General features: G+C 37.9%; 1 protein-coding gene across 17 annotated transcripts in view; it reads left to right on the top strand.

Moving 5' to 3' along the window:
* CHL1 (cell adhesion molecule L1 like) overlaps positions 1-20,423 on the top strand; it is a 211,491-nt gene that overhangs the window by 143,864 nt on the left and 47,204 nt on the right. For 16 of the 17 annotated variants that reach the window (XM_047746586.1, XM_047746615.1, XM_047746560.1 and 13 more), the window contains 5 exons: positions 6,825-6,947; positions 8,050-8,220; positions 9,171-9,218; positions 10,966-11,086; positions 16,749-16,933. In XM_047746586.1, the coding sequence (XP_047602542.1) occupies positions 6,825-6,947; positions 8,050-8,220; positions 9,171-9,218; positions 10,966-11,086; positions 16,749-16,933 (648 nt within the window). The remainder of the gene's footprint in view (positions 1-6,824; positions 6,948-8,049; positions 8,221-9,170; positions 9,219-10,965; positions 11,087-16,748; positions 16,934-20,423) is intronic. The other variant, XM_047746634.1, reaches the window with a different exon arrangement.

Here is a 20,423-nt window from a genome sequence, read left to right as displayed (position 1 = left end):
TTGAATAGGATTGCTACCCCAATTCTTAGGGGTTTATAAATCAGGGACCATTTAAAGCTTTCTACAATCTATATCAATTGATTCTTTTCTTAAGCTGTAGAGTGTAGAGAGTCAATTCTACTATATCGAAGGAAACTTTGTGATTTGAATTTCAGAGTTTCATCTAGTTTCTTGAAATTTTCATTAGACTAAGCTTAAAGGCTTTAGCCACCTAAGTTTTCACATGCGGGCAGTAACTGAAAGTCCCATTATTACTCTCTACAAACAGAAACCTTTATACCCCTTGTTCACTTTTCTGCTTTCAATAACACTGCAGTTGAGTTTGCTAGGGAACGAAAGAGTAAAAGAAAAACCAACCAAACAAACACAATGCACTGTTTTCAAACATGGAAAAAATCATTTAACTAAATGGATTTTCCACAATATGGCTTGGAGAGTTAGTGAATTATTCAACACATCTTTATTAAGCTCCCCTCATGTGCCAGCCACTTTTCTAGTAGTTTGAGAGCTAGTAGTGAACAAAACAAAAACTGTCCTCAAGAAATTTCTATCCTACGAATGTGGTTAGTGAGTTAGGGGAGAAGGTAAGATTCTTTCTAGCCTTGATTTTGACAACCACCAGCAGAGTTAAAATGATGATATACATGATTCCGTGTGGGCTATTTCAGTACTGCCTGCCATTCAGATCAGCCTTTTCCAATTAGCATCCCTCCTCTGTCTCAGCCTCTAGTGATTTTTCTTTCTGACTTTTTAAAAATTTATTTTTGTTTTGTTAAAGATTTTATTTATTTATTTGAGAAAGAGAGAGAGCACAAGTAGAGGGGAAGGGCAGAGGGAGAGGGAGAAGCAGACTTTCTGCTGAGCAGGGAGCCCAATATGGGCTTGATCCCAGAGCCCTGAGATCATGACCTGAGCCAAAGGTAGATGCTTAACCAACTGAGCCACCCAGGTGGCCTCTTAATGATTTTTTTTCAAAGATTTTATGTATTTATTTGAGAGAGCGTGTGTGTGAGCAAGAGAGCACAAGCAGGGGGAGCAGCAGAGGAAGAGGGAGAAGCAAACTCCCCGCTGAGCAAGGAGCCTAATGTGGGGCCTGATCCCAAGATGTTGGGGTCATGACCCAAGCCCAAAGCAGATGCTTACCCAACTGAGCCACCCAGGCACCAACCCCCCTTTCTGATTTTTTAAAACAACTTTTGGGACATCATTTATATCTCATAAATTTTATCAGTTTTGAGTGCAAAATGAGTGAATTTTTAAAATAAATTTTTAGTACATCATCATAATCTAATACTAGAACATTTTCATCATTCCCCCAAAGACTCCTTATGCCCGTCTCTCTTCCCACCCCTAGCTCTAGTTAGTCATTAGTCTTCTTTCTGCCTCAGTAAATTTTTTTTTCTGAACATTTCATATAAATGCAGTCATACCATACATGATATTTTCCATCTAGCTCCTTCTACCTAGCGTGTTTTTGTGATTTATTCTCGTTTTAGCATATATTAGTAGTTTGCTCCTTCTTATGGCTGAATAACATTATATTGTAAGGATGTACCACTATTTGTTTATCCTTTCACCAGTTGATGTCCATTTGGATTGTTTCCAACTTTTGGCTATTATAAATAGTGCTGTTACATGCAAATTTTCTGGAGTTTTTGAAGCATTTATTTATATACTATTTGGGGAGTCTTGGTTGTCATGTGTACAAATTGGGATGCTTGGAAATGGTAAAAGATGTCATGCTATGCTATTCTTCCTTCTTTGCATGCTTCTAGATGCTGCTTGAATGCATATTACCAGTGACTGATTTATTGTTTCATAGGCTAAAGAATAAAAGAATGAATAAGAGTACTAAAGCAATTTCCACACACTATTAAAATAATCTAGGAAATGGCAGGCTTGAAGATGCAATCCTCTATATACTGTTTTAATGGAAACCAATTAGAATTTCTGGTCTGCTGGGTTCTACATTTGTATAGCTTCCTCAGATTCCTGAGGACAATTCCCTTAAGACACACTTTGGCTATTTACTGCTCAGATTTGGGAGGGGTAGGGTAGCAAAAGCAGGGTCTGGTAGCGTATGCTAATTTCTTTTACTGATCTATGCAAACCAACTAAAAAAGATCAATTTGTTAAGTTGAGAGTGCAACTTTGAGTTTTACAGGTTTAATTAAGACCGAGGATTTTCCTCTCGTCTATCAGATTGTGTGAACGACTAGAATGAAATGGGCTGGATTGGGTATCCTTCCTTAGCGTGAATTCATTACAAGCTCATAGACTGAAAGGCAATGTTATTTCTCAGTAGTCCTAAATGGATTAATGGGTTACTCTATAGGAAATGGGAATCAATTAAATTTCTTTATGGATGGAAACTAGACTTGGGGGATGATACAGCATGTGAGCTCAGTGGCATACATTCATGATCATCATGTCAGACTGTATGCAATTTGCCAAACACATTCAAGAATCTCAAAAAGCTCATCAGTCCAGTCCTGTGAATAGAGAGATAAGTCAAGGTAGATAAAGTTCTATGGCATAAGAAGTTTTGCCCAGTAATGTGGGGGAGTATCATTAAACCATAGGTTCTACATGAAATGCATACCGTTTCTACCCTCTGGTCCCCTCCCTACCTCCTCTGTAAAAGCTAATTGCAAATATTTGCATAAAATTACGAAGTTGTTACAATGTAGGCTACAGGGAAAATCAGAGGGCACAGCAAAAGAAAGCTCTATGCCTCTTTGCGCATCTCCTCTCATACAGTGTGCCTGGGTGTACCGTGCGGAGTGAAAATACTTGACTAATAGCCAACATATATTGAGTGATTTTTTAAGTGCCCCACGCTATTTAATTGACTTATATAAAATGATTTACTTAAACTTTGACACAAATCAGTAAATGAGGTGTCAATTACAGTTCGAGTGAGGCAACAGAAGCGCATTAAGTAACAGGTTCAGATCACACTGTGAGTGAGGAAGCCAGGGTCCAACCCCAAGCAGCTGACTACAGGGTTTCTGTGTATAACCTGGATGCCGGCAGTGCATCATTTATCATTCAGGTAACACGTCCTCTAGATGAGCTGAAATACATTGTACATTTTTGTTGGAAATACCTTGGCCATCAAGTATCAGACTCATGGGAAGACAGGAGTGTAAGAATACTTGATGTGATTTCTTGAGTTTAAGGGAAAAAATTGTAGAGTTACATAACTTCGTAGTAGTTAAGTCACCTGTTCCTTTGTCATTTAAGTGGTTTAGTTAGCAAAGTTTGTATTATCCTGGTTTAGTTTAATTATCCTGGTGCTATTTCATTATTACTTTTATTATTAAGCATGTTGGTGTGGTAAGACCATACAACTTAAGTTTTATAATATCATTGCCCTTAAGAAACTCCTAATCTAGTGAGACTTCTGAGGAGCCTAGAGAAATGATTTCAAAGGACTCTGGGATCCCAAAGAAAAGTAAATGGGGGCACAGAAGGGTGAAAATACTGGTCTGAAGCTACACAGCCAGTTAGTTTTAGTGCCCAAACCCAGTTTATACTATCCTATAAATACAAAAAATTTTTTTAAGTCATCTATATGTCAAGGACCAAGATGTTACTTTTTCAGTATATTAGGTTGAGAGAATTGAAAGGATGAGTTTCAAAATTCATTGTCACCATTTGAACTTGTAGAGATCCTAGAAAGTTTGTATTTGCTGGTTTGCTTTATATTGATAATTCCAGTAAGAAGACTGCTTGCTGTCCATCTGTCTAGTTTCTAGAAGAGTTTTTTCATACTAGATTCTGGCTAAGTTTTAGGAACCTGTGCCACTGGAGTTATAACTAGAAATTTGTCTGCAACACTGAATAAGAACTGTGCAAGCCTATTGGAGAATAGTAAACAAAGATGGGTGCTATCAACTGCTTGATTTCCTGATAGATAGACTGGGAGGGACATTATATATAAAGGAAATTGACTTCATCTAGACGTGGTCATTATGGGATTTCCAAAGATTCTTAAACTTCTGCTTAGGTAGATGCTGATGAACAAGTACATTCTGATTCTTTGGTGGAAAGGCCATTCATGGTCAAGTCCATTGTTAGTGAAACGTAATTAAATGATCGTGTTTTTGCTGTTGATGGAGAACTCATTTAAAATATGTTGGCAAGTTAAAGCAATGTTAGTTGCCTTACACAGAAGAAAAATGATTGTTTAAAATTCACTTTTAAAAAAAATGATTTTATTTATTTATTTGACAGACAGAGATCACAAGCAGGCAGAGAGAGAGGGGGAAGCAGGCTCCCTACTGAGCAGAGAGTCCCATGCGGGGCTCGATCCCAGGACCCTGGGATCATGACCTGAGCCAAAGGCAGAGGCTTTAACCCACTGAGACACCCAGTGCCCCTACAATTTACTTTTAAAAGTATTTTATCTGTCCAAACTCAACAATGCTAATGTTTCTCACCAGAGAAACACAATTAACTGAAGTCATTGGTTGGAGTTATTTTTAAATGGAGTCATTTCTTTATTTGAATCAAGATAAAATTCATGCCTGCTGTTAAGTTACAGTAATTAAATTCCACATTTATCTGTAGCCATTAAAATTATTCTCTTTCTACATGGAATCAGACTTGCTAAATAGTTTCAAAGATAAAGAAGAAGACCATAAAAAAAGTACAAATTAATGCTTTTATAATACCTATTCTCAGACCTTAAATTATTAAATATATAAATATTCTTCCCTTGTTTCCTGAATTTCATTTCATCTTTGGTCTAAAACTATTCTGAAAATTTATGGTATGTCATAAAGGGTTTGATAGACTTATAAATTTTATTTTATTTATTTTTATTATTGATGCCTTAGAAGCCACTTGAATTACATATTTACATCTTTGGAATTAGAATTTTATAATCTAGATTTAATTAATGCATGGATGCTAGTGCTTCATGGGCAGTACTATCTGTTCGAATTGTTAGATTTTTCTGAATACTCTGAGGGGGCAGCTCTCCAATTAAGGCTTTATATATCTTATTAATTAGCTACTTTACAATAGATATCACCCAGGGAACTGTGTATTCCTGTAAGGCGTTATAAAGTTCGCTTGTTATGAAACAGGATTACAGGCTCTTTCCATTGTCTGTGTTTCTCTTCCTCTGTTGCCCCTTTTATCTGAGTATGAACAAATTCAATAGCTATCCAGTAGCACCATTAACTTCAATACCAAAGAACACAGGGCTTCAACTGTAGCAAGTTACACTAAACAAGTGTTTGAATTTGGAGCTTTGGGCATATAATTGTTTTGTAAGGTTCTACATATTACTTGCATTAGGTATACTTTCTACAAAATGACTTGTATAGCATTTGCTCTCAAAGTTAAGGCATTACCAAAGAGGTGGCATTGATATTTTATCTACAAGATCTTACCATAACGAATGCCCTAAACATGCTTTCCTGTCTTTTGGCGGAAATTTCATGCTACCTAGAGCAAAAGCTTGATTCCAAGATAGTTGCCATTTCAAATACATCTCCAGCCTTGCCAAGAGAAATCTGCTACAATGAGTTGAGCAAGAGGGAATTGAGGATTGTCACATGGCTCAAGCCTGCTTTCCAAATTGGCAAAGGCACTATAACCCACTGCCCCTGCGGTGCTAAGCCTTGAAAGGTCCTTGAATTTAGACAAAAAGTAATTCATTGTGACTAGCTGGTGCATCAGTAAGAGAAATGTCAGCAAATTCCTTCAACCACTCAGGAGTCGGGGTCAGGGTTGACGGGCAAGAGAACAAATACCTAGGAAATGCACAAAGCTTCTCAAGAAGAACTTTATAATCAATGAGTAAATCTTTAGACTTCCAAGAATAATTGATAATCTTTTGTGAATCACCATTTAAGAATGCAATACAGAGATGGAATACCCTCTAATATGTTCCATCAAGCCAGCAATATTATAAATACCTTCTTAAGGTCCTTGTCTTTAGTAAGAGCCTGAATAATTTTATCATTCAAAGTCCCCTATTAATATCTAAACGTATCAATATAGTGTTCAAGCAGAATACATTTTGAACATTCTTAAAACTATCTTGTAAATAATTTCGTAAAAATAATCACACATTCGTGTTGGATTTCCAATTCTACGTAGTTGTGACTTTTATTCCCATTGTAATTGTGTTGCTCTTTTAGGAAAGCGTCTCCAGTATGGGAAAGAAGGAATATGTTAAAATATTGCAAAGTCTACTTTCCTACATCAATTCCATTTCATTTGAAATTTCATTTTCTGGGAGTGATTCCAGTGTGGAAGTTTCTCCTAGCAACTTAAAGTGGTCATGTTTCTCTATTCATTGTTATTTGTAACATTTTTCCAATGTGGTCTTTGAATTTTTAATTTAGTTTGGTTAAACTTTGAATGGAATGTTTGCCCATCACATTCAAGGGCTTCACAATAAAGCCAGAGACAGAGGATATGTATCTGCCTAGAAAATAAATCACAGTGTTTGAAGAAAAAAAGTATGATATCTATCAGAATTTAAACTCAGTGAATCCTGTAGCTCAGAACTTGTATCTTTGTGCAGAGAAACATGCACAGGTCTATTGTTGCCAGTCCATGTCACATAGCAAAAATATTTGTTGTCCACTCTTGTAAAATGTAGGAGAATTTTTAAAGTTATATAATTGCACCCCAGATTCTTAACAGTATTTTGTTCTGCAGGGGAGAGATGAGAGCCAAGATTTGGGGTATTGAATTTGTTAAAAATACTCTATTTTTTAAAAAGAAGGTTTTAATATATTTCTTGTAACATTAAAAGTTAATTTTAAAATAATGTCTTAAATGATTTTTTTTTATACTAGATGTTCCAAAATTCCCAAAAGAAAAAATTGACCCTCTTGAAGTGGAGGAGGGAGATCCAATTGTCCTCCCGTGCAACCCTCCCAAAGGCCTCCCACCTTTACACATTTACTGGATGAATATTGGTAAGTAACAGTCTGTTTCATCCATTGGATTTTAATCTCATGCATCATGTCCAATAACATAGGGAAACACAGATTAAAAATAATCTAAGATTATCAATGTGGGAAAAAAGGGGAAAAATTATCATTATGGAATGAAATAGATTTAAAAAATTATATCCATCTATATAGTGTATTCCAAGTTTTAACTATTCTATTAAGGATATAGGTGAAAACCCTAGAAAGCCCCTAAATATTTATCTTGATTTTATCATATCTGAAAGAGTAGAAGCTATTGAAATGGTAACATATGTCAATGAAGAAAATACTTTTTATATTCCAAACAACTTAGTTATCTTTGGAACATTACCTTTGGAATATCCGTGTCAAAGTTGAGGATGGCTTGGGTTTGTGTTGCTAGCTTTATATTTCAATTTTAATAATGTTCTACTCACTACATATGACCACAGAAAAATTAGTGTCAACCTTAGTGTTTAATTTGCCAAAAAAAATTGTATTAACACTCGAGTTGAAATTCCAGCTTCTTGTAAAGTCCTTCTGGCATATGCCTTCACTACTTGCCCTAAGTGTTTTCTCATTGTGGTCCCTAGAGAAAAATGATAATATTTCTACAGTACTTGGAAGAAAGTGAAAGAAACTATTCTTAGCCACAGGCAAACATTCCAGAGTCCAGTCACCCTAGAACATTCCAGACTGTATTCAGGAAAGATAGATTAATATCACTGTCAGACACAACTTTTGGGGAGATCTGCTTGGACCAATTGGACCAGTTTTCAGATAAGCCAGTTTCAGATAAGCCAGTGCAAAAGTAGAGGCTTAGATGGTAAAGAGAGGTAGAATGTACAGACTGGTTGTCCACCACTGGGCCTCTTTGGTTAATGGTGGAAAACATGCTCCCAGGTTTTTGTTTGTTTGTTTGTTTGTTTGTTTATTTTTACTTCTCTCTCACTGTTCTTATTGTAAGACTAGACTTGTGAGGAAAAGAAAGAGCGAGCATGAAAAAGAAAACAAAATGAAATAATAGAAAAGAAAGGAAAATGAAGGAGGGGGATAAGGCACAATAAAAGATAGTTGCCTCTCTTAATGACAAGATGTTTCTTTCCAGAATTAGAACACATTGAACAAGATGAAAGAGTATACATGAGTCAAAAGGGAGATCTGTACTTTGCGAATGTGGAAGAAAAAGACAGTCGGAATGATTACTGTTGCTTTGCTGCATTTCCAAGATTGAGGACTATTGTGCAGAAAATGCCAATGAAACTAACAGTTAACAGTTGTAAGTCCAAATAATTTATCGTTCCATCGTGAATGCTGAATACAAATGTGCCTGTAATGTCATTCTGGCTGAAGCCGGTTAAAGCTGGGTTGATATTTTCCGCCATTGTTTAGTTCAACTCTAGAGACTTCATCCAGATGAAAGAGACATCTGCAGCTGCACATCTACAGTAGCTCTGTCTCTCGGAGCCAGAAAATCAAATCTCAATTCACAGTACAAGTATATTTCATTTGACGTCTGCAGGATCTGGTCTTGGCAGTGGGTGAAATACACAGCAATATTCCAAGGTTTCTGAAGCAAGTCTCAGGCTTTGATGCATTGTGATCTTGAATAACCAGCAGGCCACAAATGTGGAAGAAAACAAGAGTCAAAAATAAAAAGAATGAATGTTATCATTTTTATCACATCCAGCGTTGTTGTCCTTCCCAAACTGGCAAAGTTATGTGAATTGCTTCTCTTCCCTCCTTGATTCTGCCAATGCCAGTCTGGGTTCCCAATTGGGAAAAAGTCATTAGTGGGAGAAAGAACCGTAAGATTCAAAGGGCAGAGATAATCCCTGACAGTTCACTGACTGAATAATTGGCTCTCGTAGAGTCGCAACTTGGCATTACCATTCCATTGTCTAATTTGATTCATGTTTTTTTCCATTGTTACATGTAGATACACTGTGCCAGGACTTCACTATAACATCCCTGTTGGCAGCCTCCATTCTCTATAACAGAGCTGTAATTTGTGTCCACACGACCTGGATTCATCTGTGGTAGTTCAAGTTTGAGCTCATCATAATTTTTTTACCTAATATATCCCCAAAAATGATGTTCTAGTGAAGCATGGTTATATCTCATTTTGTAATCTTTCTAAGAGAAAACTATGACTTTTCATTCATTATTGATATCAGCATCTACCATTATGTTTGTGAGTTTTTTCTTTCATTTTTTTTTTTATTTCAGTAAGGCATGCTAATGACTCAAGTTCATCCACAGAAATTGGTTCCAAGGGTAAGTCGATCACATGAAGAGTGTTCGCATTTATTTTTGCCTTTTGTAGCTCACTGTCATCTCAGAATATAAATTTTTCCTTTAGTATCTTCATGAGTATATTAAAATACTAATATTTTTATAAAGGAAACCCCTGAGCATAGAGCTTTCTAATACCTCCTCCTTCCTTAAATATGTACCAAAGAGTGATATTTATAAGTTCATCACTTTATAAATATATATATAATATAATTCATATAGACAAATACACATACACTCGCATATATATATGTGCATAATTTTTAATGGGGTAATTATTTTGCCTCTCCCAAAATGTCTGCCATGGTTAGTGACATTTTGATTGATAGCTGTTACGTGTGGAAAGGAAAAAGAAATGGTTGAGAATCAATAGAAGTAGAGAAACACTAGACTTAAGAAAGTCAAATGGTTATTTTTCGAATAAGACTTCTCAGAATACTTAACATGGGACTGTCCATTGTAACTCTGAGAAATGATACAGTCTGCAACATTTTCCAAACTCATTTGTCTGTGAAATATTTCATCCCCCTCCCCCCGCCACAGAACATCTACTAGAACTAGTGTTTTATGGAAGAGGCTTGAGTAAACCTGAATTCTATAGTAAACTAGTTCTCCACAATGAGAAGAATCCTTTACTTGAATGCAACACATGTTCTTTATACCATTGGAACCATGGGCTTCGTCTAGATATCTGGTACACTGGCAACACCAGAAGGTCTGAAAGAGGGCTCTTTTTGGGGCACCCTCAGTTTGACGGCGGACTGATTAAGTATACGTCCCCACCTTCATTATCATAGAGGTTGATAACCCAGTCATGTATATTGTATCACTCGGTGTATATTGTATCACTCAGTGAAAAATAATTACATAGAATGTTCAAAAGCTATTTTTCGATAAACACATGTAAGGAAGCTGTCACCTGTAAACACTGCTACCAGTGCCCTTCATTTCTCTTACTCTGAATGTCAGCTGTTTACACTTTCCACATCGTGTCAAATCACACTGACATTGGATGGGGGGGTGGATTTCTGCGAACATTTGGAAATGTTTTTAAAATTTACATTGGAAATGGCAGTCCTCATTTGTCATTGTGTTTGCAAAGTACTCTTTAGAAGTGACAAATGGAATGATCCCATATGTAGTTAGAGTGCTTGCTAATCATTCCCTACAACAGTGTTCTCTTTGAGGGGCTAAGACTGTAAACAGAGTCACCTTAAAGAGCGGGTTGACTTCATGGATGTGTGGGTTTCACCACAGACTTCCAGAATCAGAATTTCTAGGAGCAGGGCCTAGGGAGTGGTCTTACAACAAGCATCTTATCAAAGACTTAGGTACATTAAACTAAATAAAGATACATACACAGCCATCAAACATGACCAGGTATGATTAAAGTATGCAATATAAAATCATAGACTATCAGTTAACGTTTAAGGGCTTTCTTCAAGGAACTGATTATCTTGAACTTCTGGAATTTAAAGATGTGGTTTCAATCACAACCTTCTTGAAACTTGGGACTCCACTAAGTTAATGCATCTGAGGGACAACCCATGCTTCATGGTAGGAATGAGTCTGTATAAATGATGATATATTAAAAGTGTGTCTATGTATGTATACATAAGTAACAGCTAGGTATATGTATGTCAGTATGTTTTGAGGAAGATTTAGTGCCACGGGATTTTAACGCTTTTAGTCTGGAAGAAGTATGTGATTTTTCTTTTCTGTGTTATAGCCAATTCGATCAAGCAGAGGAAACCCAGACTGCTGTTGCCTCCTCCTGAACGTGGTAGCGAATCATCAGTTACCATCCTCAAAGGGGACACCCTGCTCCTGGAGTGTTTTGCGGAAGGCCTGTGAGTAACTTGACCCCTGTTCCTGACTTTGTCCATCCATTTCTGTGAAGAATAATGCTTCAGTTAAGCAGTTAATCCTAGATACACATTTTTAAATGATTTCTTTAAAAAAAAAATTCTGTTACTACATTTCTGGAGGAAGCAATTTGCACTTCACTCTACAGATTTCAGGCTGTGACTGGGATTGATTTATAATTAGATTGTTCTGTCAGTTTGTGATAGTGTGAATGGAGGTGACAATGACAACATTCTCCTCACCTAAGTTGGTGGGGAGATGCCATCCTTAGAGCTCGAGATTTTTAGTTGTCAGCCTCTTCCTATTGTGGCTGGATTTCTGTCTCTCTGCTATCACATTTGTCCCCCTCCTTCTTGTTATGCAATGAGCTCTGATTCCTTTTCAGTTTCCTCAGAGGCTTATCTTTTATTTCATCCTGTTGCCCTTTGCGTACAAGGAGGTCTGGACCATGTTGTTTTAGAGAACTTCACCCAATAATATAGTTAACTTTTTCGTATCTGAAAAATCAGGGCATGCTTCCAAATCCTCCAAAAAATACCTAAGGACATTTTGCTGGGTCATCTCTTAAAATTGTTACATTTGTTGAATAAGTATCCTAAGCCTATGCAGATAAGGGCCATCTTATTTAATTCCAAGACACGAAAGGTTGCCTTTTTCCTGCCACCCTCCCTCTATGCTTACCACCACATGTCCATGGCTACCATTGGGAATACTGGAAAAATACATCCCACCATCCCAGCGCCTGAGTTTACATAATTAGCTTGTAAGCTCAGGCCTTCTTTAGGCTGGGCACCTGGTTAGTGAAGTAGAACTTGAAATTTTTAAAAATTGTAGTCATTCATAATTCACCATATATTCTGAATGGGTGACTTTAAATTGGTTTTTGAAGAAAAAGAGTCAATGGTTTTGCAACCCCTAAGCTTTGCAAATGTCTCTTCCATCCAGCAAAGACACTTCAGGTTGCAGGGTACCTGGGTGGCTCAATCGGTTCAGCGTCCGACTTGCGATTTCGGCTCAGGTCATGATCTCAGGGTCATGAGATTGAATCCCATGTAGGGCTCTATGCTCAGGGAGAAGTCAGGTTGGGGTTCTCTTTCTTTCTCTCTCCCACTGCCCCTTCCCCACTACGTGTGCATTCTCTCTCATATAATAAATAAATAAATCTTTAAAAAAAAAAAAGAGGATGGTATGTGAGCTTATGTGTTTGAGATTGCCGAAGTGTATTTGATGTCAACTAGTTAGATAGGCCTTGTGACCCACAGCCTCTGTTCTAGAAGTTTGGTCTCTCTATTATGTGAGAAGATGAAAGCCTCAGGTTCAGTGTGAATCATGATGGGAACCACCGGCTCTGTTGTTGTTGTTCATAGATGTTTATAGCAGTAGCAACTTAGTTCTTTCAGGATCCATCGCTATTCTTGGTTGATGCTTTGGGCAGGGTGAACATTTCAGGAATTCTTTCTTTTTTTCTTATTTCCCATAAATGCTATAATTTACCTCTTGAGTTGGCTGGGAACTGCATGGATTTTCAAAATAACAGGAATGCTCTCATGTGCTTTTTGGAAAATGCAGTGTCGTGAAGTAATATATAAAAAGAATATGGACATACATGTCTGTGTCCTCAGGATGATTCCCGATGTATTGTCAAAGAGTTTTCCTCTGAACTGGCTTCGTCTTACTCACATTGGGTTTGTGTTGGATAATCTGTTTTACCTGGTTCTCCTTCAGATTTTACATTGTAAAATTGTTACAGTTTTTCAATTTTGTTTTCAAATTTGTTTTCTAGGAAGTTTTTAAACCATTAGTGTTCTGTAGTAGCAAGTCATTATAACGAGGACATTATACTCTTTATTATGTATCAGGTGCTCTGTTTTGCCCTTTACCTGCATTAGTTCATTTTATCCTCACCACATTTCAGGGCTACCATTATTCCCATTTGCAGTTTAGGTAAATGAAACCCAGAGGCTGGAATTCACGTCTTCAAGCTCAGCATAAAGTGGAGCTGGGACTCCATTCTTTCTGCCTCCAGACCTTAAACTACCTCTAAATTTAATGCGTTTCCCTATATTTCAACCAAATGAACCGTTCCGTCCAGTTAAGGGAAAGGGGTAGGGTGGGGCCACAGGGCGTGGTGTTGTTTTCTCAATCGGAAGAGGCCTGTCATAGATATTTCAGTAAATGGTTGGTCACAATGAAAATGTTGACACTATTAATTAAAACAGGAAAAACTAAACAAGGTTTCGATTCTACAGAATCTGTGAAGAAGGCAGAAATTTTGAACAGTTAAAGTGACACTGCGAATCTCCTTTGGAAGAAGAGGCAGTGAGTGGAAAGTACACGTTCATATGCCAGTTCACACTCACTCTCAGCCTGGAAAAGCTGCTTTAGGATTAGAGGGAGATATGGTCGCTTCCCTCCGGCGGCGATCATTGGGCTCACACTGTTTTTTCTCTCTCTCGCCTCTCTGTTTTGTAAATTCATAAGCTAGGTGTGATTCTATTGCAAGATGCTACATTATAAAAATGTAGGAACTGTAAGGAAGTATACAAGCAAAAATTGGTGACAAAGACCTTGAGAAACAAAAATTTGAGATTATGAGATAGTGTAAGTTTGTATATTAAAAGGGATTAAGCACTATATTTCCCCTCAAAATCTCATGGCTTGTGGTGCTTGGGTGGCTCAGTGGGTTAAGCCTCTGCCTTCGACTCAGGTCATGATCTTAGGGTCCTGGGATCGAGCCCTGCATCAGGCTCTCTGCTTTGCAAGGAGCCTGCTTCCCCCCTCTCTCTGCCTACCTGTGGTCTCTCTCTCTTTCTGTCAAATAAATAAATAAAATCTTAAAAAAAAAATCTCATGGCTCAAATACTGGTAGTAAATGTACCTTAAATTTTTAAAAAGGGGGAAAGAAAAAAATTTTGACAAGAATATTACTGGACATCCTTGGAATGGGATAGATGTGTCCCTAGATAAATGAAGTCTCATGTTCACCTGATACTTAAAATCATTTTATTCTGTTCTTTCAAGAGATAGATAGAACTAGACTAGTTTTTGAGGACTGGCCAAAAAAAAAAAATTCCTGCAGAAAGTGAGATGCTTGCACTACTGAAGCCAGGACTCATGGAAAAACTAGTTTGGAGGAACCAAGGTCCAGAGCAGCCTTTAACTTGGCAAACTGCCATTTTGACAGATGGCCTGGAAAGCAAGCACTTAAGAGACTTGAGCTCTGCATCCTGTTAGGTGGTGTGCTCAGGAAGCCGGCAGCTAATATCCTCTCCCAGCTGCCCGTCTGAGCATCATTGCTGTTCCCCTCAGAAGTGTGCCCCGTGCTCTCAGCCTGGGCAGATACAAAGTAGTGGTTCAGCATCTGAATGCAGGTAAGCACTTGAGCCTTGAATGGAGGAGGGGAATGTGTGTAAACTAAAGGACCTACATCTTTACCTCCAGTGTATGTTTTTGCATGATAATGGGATTATTTTAACTGTTGCCTGATCAATACATTCTGAGATAAATGACAGACAATATGAGGTAATTGTTCAGTTATCAACTAATAGCTAATTAATTTGGCTACCAGTACATATTCCAAGAATATACAATTACAAAGGAAAAGGGGATGGAAAAAGCACAAATATAATAAAACACAGTGGTAGAAAGGACAAGTTTAGTATTGGACAGACTTAAGTTGTAACATGTTATTAATTACCCCAGTGACTTTAAGCAAATTAATTAACCTCTTGGAGCTTCAGAATCCTCACTGGTAAAGCAATGATAATAATGCCCATCTTTAGAACATATCAATGTCTTCTGGCTATTAATAATAAAAAACAGAGTGAGGAAGGAAAAGCAGCGTCATTAAAAATAGCAAAATAAAATTTATTCCATTCACGTAGCCCAACTAGAGAGGAGAAATAAAAAAATTATCAGTTAAAATCAGCCATCAGTGCTTTCCACATAATTTCTTTTTTTTGAAGATTTTATTTCTTTGAGAGAGAAAGAGAGACAGAGCAAGTGGTAGGAGGGGTAGAGGGAGAGAAAGCAGATTCAAGCAGATTCCCTGCTAAGTGTGGACCATGTCAGAGGGCTCGATCTCACAACCCTGAGATCATGACCTGAGGTGAAACCAAGAGTTGGCCTCTTAACCCACTAGCCACCCAGACAACCCTCCTGATAGTTTTTAAATCACAGTAGTCATAGATGGCACCTGTTGGGTCCCCCAATAATGGGTCTGTGATTAAAGGAGCGAGACTGATACAAAGTGAAGGTCAAGCAAAGCTTTATTTCACGCCAAGCATCAAGAATCAAACCGAACGTTCAGGGCCGCACCTCTTACAGAGAGGGCGACCCTTCTCTGTTTCACAGACTAGCTTTTATAGAGCAAAGGCCATGTGGTTGGGCCTGGCCACGCACAGGTGGCCAATGAAGTTGTAACACACAGAGAACGCTGCTCAGTGATGCTAGGTGACCAACTGAATTACAATTTACCCTAGTAGACATTTGAACCAGCCTATCACCTTGGTCAGAATTGGCGCCCAAAAGGTGCCCAAAGGGCGGGGCCCATACTCCTTGGTAGCTAGGAGACAGTATGCACCCCCACTGATTGGATACGTCCACCTGCCTGACCCACCCTTATATTTGGACTTTGTTACCTGGGACTGGTTTCCGGGACTTGTTTTTAAGTAAGTTCCCCTGTGTGGGGGGCGCAGAGTCAATTTAAGTTTTACTGCATAAACAACAAAATGGCAGTTCAACCAGGGTGGGGCCACTCTGGCTAAATAGACCCTTACAGCACCCATTCTCCACTTGTCTAGTTTTCGTGAACTGGGATTTTTCTTAAACCCAGCTGGCTTGATTCCCCACTTCTGTTTTCCTCCCTAAAGTGGAGAAAGTTACACTCTTGATGTGTGACAAGTTCAGTTTGGTTTTAGTTTTGTTTTGTTTTTGCTTTTTTTGGTTTGTTTTGATTGGGTGATCTCATCTTTCTAAGCAAAGGAGATGTGGTCCATTCCCTCTTTGCTCCCTCAGCAGAGGGAGAAAGCCACCTGGGTGGCCGTGTCTGTGCAGAGCCCACCTGGACCTAAAACAGGCTGTTTGAGGTCCAGCGAACACATTTGGCTGTCTCATCAGAGCCGTGTTCTCCACTATCAGCTTCATTAGGATGAAGGGGATATCCTGGCTTTCCTCTGCTTACTGTTGGGTCCTACTTTATCTTGTTTTTCAAACTCATACAGGGAAGAGGGCAGTGATTATTATCCACTTCAGATCCCCCACAAGGAGATTTCACACTTGAAGTATATCTTGTAAATACTGAAAATTTGAAGAAAACCTTATGATATTTCTGTAAGTCCAATGATCCACCCTTTAATCTAGCCACACCTATTCAGCTATTATAAGTAGTCAGCCCTCTTAATAGAAGCAGATTGATTTCTGTAGAAGCAGACTATTCAAGGGACTTTCAGTAGAGGAGACCTAGTCAATCTGATGTTCACCATCGGTGATGGGGTGCAGGTCTGTGCACTGGGAAGGCAGATTTTTATTTACTGGAGCTCTGAGTGCATACATAAAAACAATGTGTTAAGGGGTGTGTCCTGTGAGGCTCTTCAAATTTAATTTTGCACTTGAAAAAATGTTTATCACTCATTTATTGTTTTGCAGACCAACTCCACAGGTTGATTGGAACAAAATAGGTGGCGATTTACCAAAAGGAAGAGAAACAAAAGAAAATTATGGCAAGACTTTGAAGATAGAGAATGTCTCCCACCGGGACAGAGGAAATTATCGGTGCACAGCCAACAATTTCTTAGGATCAACCACTCATGATTTTCATGTTATAGTAGAAGGTACATTCCCCTTTTATTTTTCTATTTAAAAAAAAAAAAAAAGGTGAATTGCTATGTGTAGTGGACCTACACTTCGAAAGCCTGTATGTTAGAACAGGTAAGCCATTTAAACTTCTGATTTTGGTGTAGGGGCTAGATTGTATTACACTCCAATGAACCAGATTTGTTATCTGTCCTACAGAACTTAATAAAAGGGACAAATGGCAAGAAAAGATATCATGTTCGAGATTAAACACAGATGACTTCCATATATTTTTTATTATGATAAACAAATAACACGCATACTATTAAATCATAGAAGTAGCATTACAAAGGAAGGAATTATTATGATGAGTATTATGATGAGCTTGTTTCCCAGGCTTATGGTTAACTCGCTATGTCCTTGATCAATTTGTTAAACCTTTCTTTTTTTTTTTTTTAATTTTTTAAAAGATTTTATTTATTTATTTGACAGACAGAGATCACAAGTAGGCAGACAAGCAGGCAGAGAGAGAGGAGGAAGCAGGCTCTCTGCTGAGCAGAGAGCCTGATGCGGGGCTCGATCCCAGGACCCTGGGATCATGACCTGAGCCGAAGGCAGAGGCTTTAACCCACTGAGCCACCCAGGCGTCCCTGTTTCACCTTTCTGTACCTCAGGTTCTTCCTCAAAGAGAGTGTCAGACAAATTATCTTAGTTCTTTTCTAGGTGCATTATTATTATTTGTATAATAATAATAATATTATTATTATTATTTGTCCTTATCTTGGGTGCACATGACATTCAATATATTACTTACTAGGAAAGAGTAGATGGGGTGCTAAAGATACTAACTTTCTATCAAAAGATGGAAAATACACATTATATTCAAATCCTCTCTGTAAACCCAAGCCTTTTAACCAGTAGAGATTTAGCTATCATCTCTTGTATTCACAGAAACAAGTAGGCCATGATGTCATCATTTAAAAACAATCTACAGGGGCACCTGGGTGGCTCAGTTGGTTAAGCGACTGCCTTCAGCTCAGGTCATGATCCCAGAGTCCTGGGATCGAGTCCCACATCGGGCTCCCAGCTCCATGGGGAGTCTGCTTCTCCCTCTGACCTTTCCTCTTATGCTCTCTCACTCTATCTCTCTCTTCGAATAAATAAAAAAAAAAATTTTAAATAAAATAAAAATAAAATAAAATAAAATAAAATAATCTACATATCATACCGTGTAGATATTGGAGCTGTTCCTGCCCTGAACCTAAAAGTTCTCCAGGCATCTCATGAACCTGATTGACGCAGACTGCTTTCTGTGGGTCTGATTACATCGAGGTCTCCTCTCATGGTTTGGTTGACTGTATTGATCAAATTAATGGATTGATTACTGCATTTGTACTTCCTTAGTACTGTGTAGGCTTAACTAGTAAAAGGAATCGTCTCTTTCAGGATGCTATTTAGTGGACTGATGCTCTAGGGTTCCCATTTCTATTCCAGTAAAGTTGACCTCTTAAGCCTTCAGTTTGTGCAGGGAACACCTAAGTAAAAGACTGTTTTAATTAATGGGGAGAAAAATGGAGACTCAGACACAAATCCCACTTACAAGTAAATATTAAGATAATTGTTTTAGTCGTGCTGCTGTTTGGAATAACACTGCATTTCCATGATCTAGCCCACAATGTATATGATTAGTTAAGTCAGGAAGAATGGAAAACCAGACATGGGAATATCATTTTCTTTGATTGAAAAAAAGCAAAACCTATGTAGGAGAAATATTACTCATTTTTATCAGTATTACGCGTGAATAGCAACGGCTGCTAACTGATATATTCCTCTGACTTGAAGTTATTCACAAAGAAATTCAGAGCGGAAGAGTTTGAGAAGTTTGTGTATATATTTTTAGTCATCATGTGATGCTCCTACATAATTCAGCTACACCAGGCAACAGGGATATTTTTCTGTAACCTTTTACCCCTGCCCCAGCGTAAACGCATAACCAAACCACAAACCAGACATATCTAATTGTTAACTGCTCCTACTCCAAGTTGCTGACTATTAGAAATCCTTCCAGATGGCTGGAACATTGCTATGGTAGCTGAATATTTTAACAATCTGGCCACGGTTTTCTTGACTGTAGGACTGAAACTTTCAAAAGAATTGCAAGGGTTGCAAAAAAAAAAAAACCAAAAAAAAAAAAACCAAGGATGTAAACTTAATTATGCAATTTAAAATGTTGACTATAGGACTCCAAAGGAATCTCGGTCTCCTGAATGAATTGTCCTCACTATTCATAAAACAGCTATTAGCACTATTGAGATGTAAATTATGTTTTTATCAGGAACATTTAATCTTTTCTCCTTAATGAGAAGCTACTAAATGTGCCCTCAGTTGTATGTTTTAGGCGTTTCTCTTCACATATGCAAGTGAAAAGCAAATTGGGCTAAGAAGTCAGTTTTTCTTTCTTTTTAAGTGTGAAAGCAGTAAATATAAGCCTCATTAATCATAAGCATGGATGAACTTAATTTTATTCAGTTGTCTTCTGCTTTCCTGCACCTTCTTTCCCTTTTTTTTTGGTCTCTTGTTTAGAAACTCAAATGAAATAACAAGGGTTATTGTAGGATCACAGACCGATGCTACTGTGAACCTTGAAAATCAATTCCATTCTGAAAACACCCATTTGTGCTTAAGCATATATTATGTTGTATTCTGTCTATGTGGTATTTTTTCTTTATTACTAAACACAACCAAATTGGAATTTAGGTTACAACATCCTAAATATGAAAACCATGAGCATTTTCAAATTCTGTAATACTTATAATAAAAACAGCCAGGATGTCTTGACTAGGCAAGCTTTCCTTTCTAGGTATCTATGATATAAATATTACACATCCAATAAGGAGATATATTAAAATAGCATCTAAAATATTCTAAATCCAAAAATCAGAATATGACCATAATCACATTTTTAAAAAGATTTTATTTATTTGACAGATCACAGGTAGACAGAGAAGCAGGCAGAGAGAAAGGGGGAAGCAGGCTCCCCGCTGAGCAGAGAGCCTGATGCGGGGCTCCCAGGACCTTGGGATCATGACCTGAGCTGAAGGCAGAGGCTTTAACCCACTGAGCCACCCAGGTGCCCCAACCATAATCACATTTTAACTAATTATTTAAAAAGACTCTCAGCAACAGCATTTCATGTAGTAGACTTTGGAATCATTTAAGACTTTTAAATTTTAGTGTAATAGGAAAATATTTGTAATTAGTTATATACCCATAATGATCTTAAGAAGATATCATGAACTCAAACGCAATTCATTGATATACTTAAGAAAACCTCCTTTTCTTTTCTTTTTTTTTTTTTAAAGATTTTATTTATTTATTTGACAGACAGAGACCACAAGTAGGCAGGGAGGCAGGCAGAGAGAGAGAGTAGGAAGCAGGCTCCCCGCTGAGCAGAGAGCCCCATGCGGGGCTCGATCCCAGGACCCTGGGACCATGACCTGAGCCGAAGGCAGAGGCTTTAACCCACTG

Source organism: Lutra lutra, chromosome 1 (genome assembly GCF_902655055.1).
Source record: "Lutra lutra chromosome 1, mLutLut1.2, whole genome shotgun sequence".
In the NCBI taxonomy this organism is placed as follows: domain Eukaryota; kingdom Metazoa; phylum Chordata; class Mammalia; order Carnivora; family Mustelidae; genus Lutra; species Lutra lutra.
The sequence above is the reverse complement of the archived record's forward strand: the minus strand, read 5'-3'. Positions and strand labels throughout refer to the sequence as shown.